Source organism: Octopus sinensis, linkage group LG3, assembly GCF_006345805.1.
Source record: "Octopus sinensis linkage group LG3, ASM634580v1, whole genome shotgun sequence".
In the NCBI taxonomy this organism is placed as follows: Eukaryota; Metazoa; Mollusca; class Cephalopoda; order Octopoda; family Octopodidae; genus Octopus; species Octopus sinensis.
This window is the reverse complement of record NC_042999.1, coordinates 24,075,574-24,085,307: the sequence shown is the minus strand read 5'-3', so window position 1 is coordinate 24,085,307 and position 9,734 is coordinate 24,075,574. Positions and strand designations below refer to the sequence as shown.

Genomic DNA, 9,734 nt, shown 5'->3' with positions numbered 1-9,734 from the left:
ACCCCACAAGAGCCATAATGGAATCATGATGACAAAGAAATACATATATAGTGATATTTCTGGTATTAATGTAGTATCTTCAATTAGCAATTTAATATATTAACATTAATTAGCATTAACATATTATCGTCATTAAGCTTTACTAATCATTCGAGATATTTTTCATTTAAGTTTAAAATATACACTGCAATAAAGTATATCTTTGATTATACTATCATTTTCTCATAAACCCCGGAGAAGAAACAAAAATGATATATTCCTAAAATACTCTTTTTTTTCTATGCTTAGTCAACCCTTGCCACAGTGACCCCTGCCAAAACAACGGAACATGTAGTATCACAGAATCAGATTACGAATGTCAATGTCTTCCAGGATTCAAGGGACCTACGTGTTCAATTAGTAAGCAGAGATTTTTGGTTCTCATTTAAAACGATAAAAAAATTTTTTTGTTATGTTTCACATTATCTATTGCAATTTTATTCAGTCATTTACTAATTCAATCTTAAGTAAAGAACTCCAGTCATGTTTAGATGAATATATAATCTTTTTAATGGTTCCATTCGAAGTAAATAGATCTATAAGTGATAGCATGTAGAATATTGAGTTAGAAAACTCTTTGGGTAGAAAAAGCTGAATGCTGCCCGTTGTACGCGAACCCACATTTTCTGTGAATATCATAGCTGTGCTACTATTATAACAAAGCAAGACTTCAAATTTTCTTCATGTCAAACTTTCTAAATTCTTACCATGTAAACAATGTACAGTTCTCGCTAGTAAAAACAAAGCTTTTAAAATAGATGTGAGTTCAAGTTACATGGGTAGTCCTGGACATTTTTTCCATCCAAAATGTCTTTATTCACCTAACCTTCTTCATGCTATTATTTATAGCCTTCATTTGCTTCAGGTTCCACCGTCTTAAATTATTTACTTCATATCTCTCGAAGTTCCATTCTCGATGGTAAGAGCAAACCTTAAGGCGGCGAGCTGGCAGAAACGTTAGCACGCAGGGCGATATGCGAAGCTGTATTTCGTCTGCCGTTACGTTCTGAGTTCAAATTCCGCAGAGGTCGACTTTGCCTTTCAGCCTTTCATCCTTCGGGGTCGATAAATTAAGCACCAGTTACGCACTGGGGTCGATGTAATCGACTTAACCCCTTTGTCTGTCCTTGTTTGTCCCCTCTATGTTTAGCCTCTTGTGGGCAATAAAGAAATAAGAAACGTTAGCACGCTGGGCGAAATGCGTAGCTGTATTTCGTCTGCCGTTACGTTCTGAGTTAAAATTCCGCCGAAGTTGACTTTGCCTTTCATCCTTTCGGGGTCGATTAAATAAGTACCCGTTACGCACTGGGGTCGGTATAATCGATTTGATCCGTTTGTCTGTCCTTGTTTGTCCTCTCTGTGTTTAGCCCCTTATGGGTAGTAAAGAAATAGTTAAGAGCAAACCTTTTTAATGTGGATGGAGACAATTCGAGCGGTTTCGTTGTTATATTCATAAATGTAGGTTTGAGTCCCATGAGTAACCAACGAATTGTTTTCCATCCAAGGAGTTTTAACCCAATATTCTACATGCTTTTATTTAAATCTTTATGTAGTTCGAGTTCTAGAGTTAAAAATGAAGTATTTTATGTCTATTGCGGTTTCAAAATTCTCATTTTGTAAATAAATATATGCATTATAGTTGACCCATGTAGCAGCGGTCCATGTCGATACGGTGGAAAATGCTCAAATCACGGATCTGTTTTCAAATGCAAGTGCAAACCAGGTTATAGGGGAACACATTGCTCAATAAGTAAGTAGAATTAATTAAAATTATTTTGTAACATCGATTTAAAACCGTTAGAATTATTAGCAACTTTCAGAACTGGCTTTGATATAGAAAATTATTGCATTTGATATATTAAACTCATAAATATTCACATTTAATTGCAGTTGACCCATGTAGCAGCAACCCATGTAAACATGGAGGAACATGTTTCAATAGGGGAAGTAATTTTACATGTGACTGCAATCTTGGATTTAGAGGCCCTACGTGTTCTATTGGTGAGTACACGATTACTTATTGTATATTGCAGTTGTGGTATTTCAAAAGTCGTCTAAATCCACAACATACGTTCATAAATATATGCATACATACATGCAGATGTTATATACATATACATATGCGTGTATACGTAAAGGCAAATGTAGCTATCTTCATATGCATACAATTGCATGCATGAATCAGGCATACGTGAACATACATACATATACGAACACACATACACTCATACGCACACACATACATATATATATATATATATATATATATATATATATATATATATATATATATATGTGTGTGTGTGTGTGTGTGTGTGTGTGTGTGTGTGTGTGTGTGTGTGTGTGTGTGTGTGTATTAGATGGGTTGGAGATGATGTACAGGTATTGTATATTGTATATATTAGAAGAAATAAGTACTCAGAAATCTGGATGGTTTTATATTTACAGATTTTTATTAGTATGTCACATGTTTTTAGAAATCATATATTAGTGCTTGCATCCACTCTAGTGGAGTCTTCATGATTTGCACGCAAAACAGCGAGAAATTACACATTAACGATGTTTCCCGATGATAAAATACTGTATAACAGCAATCAACAAATTCATGTTTGAATCTCCAGGATAATTTGACACCTTGATATATAACGAGTATAACCAGCCGAAATTGCAGAGATAATCTGGAACTCGACTGAGGATAGAAAACTCCGAATGATCTGTCCTTGTTTTCCTTGTATCGTCTGTCTGGATATTTCGTTTTCCTTTTTTGGTTTCACCTAACTGTCTGGATGTTTTGCGTTCTTCTCCCATTTTTGTATTATATATATATATATGTGTGTGTGTGTGTGTGTGTGTGTGTGTGTTGTAGTTATTTATATATACATATGTGTGTATATATATATATGTATATGCTTATATATATGTTATATATATATATGTATATACATATATGCATGTATGTATGTGTGTAAATGTATGTACGTATGTATGTATGTATATATGTATGTATGTGTATATATATATGTATGTATGTACGTATATGTCTAAGTTAACCAATAAAATTATATATACATCTAGAGCCATAAAAGTAGTGTTGTATTAATACTGAAATATTTAACTGATAATTTCTCCTTTTATATTCACTAGTCGACCCTTGTAGTAGTAATCCGTGTCAAAATGGCGGCATTTGCTCAAACCATGGAGAAAATTATACTTGCGAATGTTTACAAGGATACAAAGGAAATGATTGTTCAGTCGGTAAGAAAACTCGCTTTTCTAGATATGTGCAATATTACTTCCAAATACGTTTCGTCCACTATCACTAAAATTCTACACTCACCGTTAACACACGCGTATAAGCACATATACATTCTAATACACATACATGCATACTGATACAATTTGTTGGTGGAACACTGAAGATAGGCAAGGCTTTTCTCAAGATTAAGATGTAAATTTTACCGGTGAGTGTGTTAAATTATAAGGCACAAAAAGAAAATAACTCTCCCCAGACATATAGAATATGCTTCAACACACGAACTCACATAAAGAATATTGCAAACCAAATCCAAAAACGAAATTTAGATAATTAAAAACACAAGAGAGTTCACACACACACACACACACACACACACACACACACACACACACACATATATACAGAAAGCTATCATTTATATATATATATATATATATATATTATATATATATATGAGCATGTCTAGACATGCAACTATATGCATGAGAATACATACATAAAACAAAAAATACAAATCTGCACTTATATATACATACATACATACATACATACATACATACATACATACATACATACATATACATACATACATACATACATACATACATACATACATACATACATACATACATACATACATACGTGCATTTATGCAACATTAATCAGAAATATATGTGATTTGTGTGTATGATTAGTTATACATGAATACATGGCCATAATGTGTCTTTCGTTTTCCAGTATCTCCATGTGACAAGAATCCGTGTTTGAATAACGGCCTATGTAAAAACAACGCAACGAATTTCATATGTGACTGTCAAATTGGATATAGCGGAGAGACCTGTTCTGATGGTACTGTTTTTTAATTCTTACTATGTAATATTCAATATATAATTGTATTTTAACTTGAATGTATCCATGGCTGTGTGGTTATGAAGCAAGCCTCCCTATCACGTGGTTTTCGGGTCAGTCCCACTGCGCGGTACCTTGAATGTTTCTTTGCATTAGATCTGTCGCGACCAATAACCTGTAAAATAATTTGGTAGACAGAATGGGTATGGACGGGGGATCACTTCACTCAGCTCGTCCGTCGATGAAGTGCGCGGCTATCCGCTTGAACAAAAAAAAAACAGAAGGCGGCGAGCTGGCAGAAACGTTAGCTCGCCGGGAGAAATGCGTAGCCGTATTTCGTCTGCCGTTACGCTCTGAGTTCAAATTCCGCCGAGGTCGACTTTGCCTTTTATCCTTTCGGGGTCGATTAAAAATGTACCAGTTACGCACTGGGGTCGATGTAATCGACTTAATCCGTTTGTCTGTCCTTGTTTGTCCCCTCTGTGTGTAGCCCCTTGTGGGTAGTAAAGAAATAGGTATTTCGTCTGCCGTTACGTTCTGAGTTCAAATTCCGCCGAGGTCGATTTTGCCTTTCATCCCTTCGGGGTCAATAAATTAAGTACCATTTACGCACTAGGGTCGGTGTAATCGACTTAATCCCTTTGTCTGTCCCTTCTATGTTTAGCCCCTTGTGGGCAATAAAGAAATAAGAATGGGTATGGAAATCCATCGTGTATAAATTATATCTATCTATCTATCTATCTATCTATCTATGTGTTTCCCGTCACCGTTTCTCAACTTGCGTTGGTTTGTTTACGATCCATAACAGCGGTAACATAGCAAAGGAAAACGATAGGATAAGGACTAGACTCAGACTAAACCCTTCAATACTGTATCCCAGTAAAGCCGCTATCCAATGATTGAAACAAGTAAAAGGTAAAAGATAACAGTATGTTGTATGCAGCTGATACTTACCGAAAATAAATATTTTTAGTGCCTTCATTTGCTAAATTCGTCACACAATTCATTTTCGAATATAGAAATTTTTACTTCTGCATCTGTCTGCTATGTGTGTTGAAGGAGAGATTATAAGAACTTTATTGTTTTTGCGAAATCAGCCTGTACAAGACAGACAAAAGAAGATCAAGGTCTTTCAAGATGTGATCTCCACCCCATTTAACTGTCGGTACTGTGTATTAAATACTATATGTCACAATGTACCCTTCCCCTTCTCGAAACCGTAGATTGTGTTTGTGAGAGATTCGGATGCTATATATATATATATATATATATATAAAATAAGTGTAGGTGGCATACGAGTGGGCATATATTTAATAATAAAAATAATAATGATAATAATAATAATAATAATAATAGGGAATATAATTCCAAACTTACACGGAAAATTCATTGAGCAATTCTAAATACTATTCATTCGAATAGTATATATATATATATATATATATATTATCGAATAGTATATATATTATATATATATACTATCATTCGAATATAGTATATATATATATATATTACTATCATCGAATAGTATATATATATTCATTCAAATCTAATTTTTGCTGAACTTATATATATATATATTGATGTAATAAACTCTTTCTTTATCATAATATTTGCATTATATATGTATGTATATATATAAATATTTATGTAATATTTTAGTTATCCCCTGCGATAGAGAGCCGTGTCAAAATGAAGGAGATTGTACAAACGAAGGAGAGGATTACAAATGCGAATGTAAAGAGGGCTTCAAAGGAAAGGACTGTGAAATTGGTGAATATGAATTCCTTATATTTATTTCGGCCCCTGTGGCTTTCTTCATAACAGAAACACTTTTACACTCATGCAAACACGCATACACCTCTAATTATATAGGTGCTTAGTAATTGAATATTTGGTAAAATATTTTCTCTAATCCGGTGGTGTTTCCTGGTGAAATGACACTGGTTAAGACAATGTCCGAGTGTATACTTCTTAAAAGTAATATTAAGCAGTAATATTAATGTGGAGGCGCAATGGCCCACTGGTTAGGGCAGCGGACTCGCGGTCGGAGGATCGCGGTTTCGATTCCCAGACCGGGTGTTGTTTGTGTTTATTGGACGAAAACACCTAAAAGCTCCACGTGGCTCAGGCGGCGAGTGGTGGAGAGCTCTGTTGTATTCTTTCGCCACAATTTTCACTCACTCTCTCTTCCAGTTTCCCGTCCAAACTGGGGGGGGGGATGAACACATACGCCACAGAAACCGGGAAACCGGGCCCATGAGCCTGGCGAGACTTGAAAAGGGCAACGTTTATCGTTTTACACACATATATATATACAGAAAATCAGACATCATATTTATCGATACTGTATTAAAAAACCCTTTCTTTGACCCTACAGTTGACCCATGCAGCAGTAACCCATGTGATAATGGTGGAACATGCAAAAACCGTGGTGAAACTTACAAATGCTTTTGTTCGCCTGGATATAGTGGATCAGATTGCTCAATAGGTGAGTGGTATAATATTTTTATTTTAAATTTACATCCTTCCTATTATCGTTTGAACACACTCTCACACACACATACATATATATATATATACACATACATATATACAGGCACACACGCGCACGCACATACACGCAAACAAATGTGAATATATGCATACTTATATGTATATATGTATGTATATATATATATATATTGATTGAAATGGTAAGATAACAAAAGAATGAGACATCGATATTATGTAAATAGAGGAATTTATCTGTAAAAATTATGTGACAATTATTCGGTAGCCATGATAAAACTCGTGTAGGTATGGATATGCGCGCTTACGCGAATGCTATAAACATTTTTACTCCCTTACTTTTACTCCCTTCCCTTACTTAGCGGTCATTCTAATAGCTCATTTGTCTTAATAACGTCCAATCACACAGTAATTTCCCTTTGTTTAACGGTCATTTTCATAGCATTTTTTCGATGGCCAGATAACTGAAGAAATGGCGGCGTGGGTTTCCACCCCGACATCCGAAACTCGGAGTTTTATCATGGCTACCGAATAATTTGTCACATATTATATTTGCATATATATATATATATATATATATATATATATATATATATACATATTTAGGGCTCTGTGTGTGTGGTGTGTGTGTGTGATTGAGAGAGTGTGTTTTCACGTCCACGAAACATTAAGTAACATGACAAACTCAACACAGATTTAATCTTACTCACTAGACAGAGAAAGTAATGAGACACACAGTATACCAAGTGTTACGCCACAACAATTTTTAGCGATCACATTTTTATTAGTGGAAACAATATACCTGATAACACTTCCAATCAGTTAAGATCAGAAGCCATGAGAGCCACTGCCTGGTACGAACATGCATGCATACATACATACATACATACATACATACATACATACATACATACATACATACATACATACATATACATACATACATACATACATATATGATGGCCGTCTACTCGTGACCGAGGAAGACCATTGCCGACCTTCAGGAACATTGTGCGCTCTAGGACTAACTTATATTTTGCATTTGCGGCTCCGTTGGTGGCTAATGAGCCCTGCTCTTGACAAGCCTACCCGACTGCAAATATTGCAGACCAAGCTTTCTCCATTCACTATATGAGCCGTTCGCTTTCGCGCAGCTCGCTTAAGTTCTTCATGCTGGATACGTGCTCTCTCAGAAGTGTCGATCCCCTCCTTAACCTGCTTCCTCCATCTGTGGCGATGACAGGCATTGTTCTCCCAGTCAGTGTCCCGCATATCACAGGCCTTTAATGAGGACTTGACACAGTCCTTGCATACATGCATACATACATACATACATACATACATGCATACATACATACATACATACATACATACGCACATACATACACACATATATACATACATACATACATACATACATACATACATACATACATACATACATACATACATAATATGAGTACATATGAATGTATGCATACAGGAGTGAAATAGAACCAGTGAATGTTTTTACTATTGACATAAAGATGCTCCAGAAATACGAGATTATATATCCTATATTTGTTACCATTTCTTTATATAGTCGATCCATGTAAAAGCCAGCCATGCGAAAATGGTGCGACCTGTGTAAACAACGGGACAAAATACACTTGCAAATGTACACCCAGCTACGGTGGTAAAGACTGTACGAAATGTAGGTATAATTATGAAAATCTTTTTTTCAGATGTTCACTATTTTCTTACATTCTCTTGTTTCTATTCGTTTTGTTTGTGCAGGTTTCTAGCAAGTATACAATGTTATACATTAGGACCACTTAAAATTATAATAATTGCTACTTTCCCCAAGTATACTAAAGCGTCTTCATCCAGTCAACTCCTCAGATATTTCTTTTACTCTCATTTCTATAATTTATGTAACGTGAAAATAATGGACGACCGATATATTTTCGGTTTTATAACTGCAACGATACTGATATAATTGCATGTATTGCAATTTCAAGATCTCTGTTATATTCTCTTGGTTTCAAAAGTATGCTTTTGTCTAAAACGTTTTCTTTACATTTGATCTTATTGCGAGTCCGTTGGGGAATAAATGATTTCACGCTTGAAACTAAAGTCATATCTTATATCACAATGTAAAACTATAAGCATATCTGCATAAGACTAATACATTAATTGCATTTTCTTCTAATCTGTTCTCATAAATTTCGCGAATACAAAATTACATATATATATATATAATAAAAGTAAATGCGCCCTTTTAAAACCTAGCCAGGCTCATGAGCCCGATTTCCCGGTTTCAATGGCGTATGTGTTCCTTAGCTGGACGGGATGCCAGTCCATCGCAGCGTTACTCATTTTTGCCAGCTGAGTGGACTGGAGCAACGTAAAATGAAGCGTTTTACTCAAGAACACAATACGTCGCCCGGTCTAGGACTCGAAACCATAATCTTACGAATATGATTCTGACACCCTAACCACTAAGCCGCGCGCCTCCACACACACACACACACATACACACACACATACATACATACATATATATATATATATATATATATATATATATATATATATATATATATAATATATATATATATATATATATATAATATTAATGATAGTGAGTATGGAGACTTATACATCAACAAACCCTATCTATACAACATATTTTAATGACGTGTTTCCTCTGCAGTGGAACGGTATCTGCCTGGATAATATATCCCTCCAAACTCACTTTGAGATTTATTTTGAGGCTTACTACATGTCCCACTAATCCCACTATATTCCATATGCATGAAACACAATAAGAGTAAGCTCTTTCCATGTACTTGAATTTATACAAAAGAAGTAACCTATTGTAAGAACATTATCTACCAGAAGATCCAGTCTTTCTTGTAGTGTGGTACCTTGCATTTCTCAATGACCCTGAGTGATCGGCTAGCAGAGCACAAGCCTATGTTACGCCTTCTCATACTCAAGACCTCGAAAGATAGACTCCAGATTAATATGGACCACCTAGAAGTGCAAAACACCGTGCCAACACCTTTACCTAGAGGTGAAAAACAGAGAGCGAATG

The 9,734-nt window shown here is 35.2% G+C and overlaps 1 protein-coding gene across 1 annotated transcript in view; it reads left to right on the top strand.

The window, feature by feature from the left end:
* LOC115209196 (neurogenic locus notch homolog protein 1) overlaps positions 1 to 9,734 on the top strand; it is a 109,250-nt gene that overhangs the window by 60,823 nt on the left and 38,693 nt on the right. Inside the window, 8 exon segments of the mRNA XM_036501643.1 lie at positions 289 to 399; positions 1,679 to 1,789; positions 1,930 to 2,040; positions 3,184 to 3,294; positions 4,034 to 4,144; positions 5,807 to 5,917; positions 6,525 to 6,635; positions 8,238 to 8,348. Coding sequence (XP_036357536.1) covers positions 289 to 399; positions 1,679 to 1,789; positions 1,930 to 2,040; positions 3,184 to 3,294; positions 4,034 to 4,144; positions 5,807 to 5,917; positions 6,525 to 6,635; positions 8,238 to 8,348 — 888 coding nt within the window.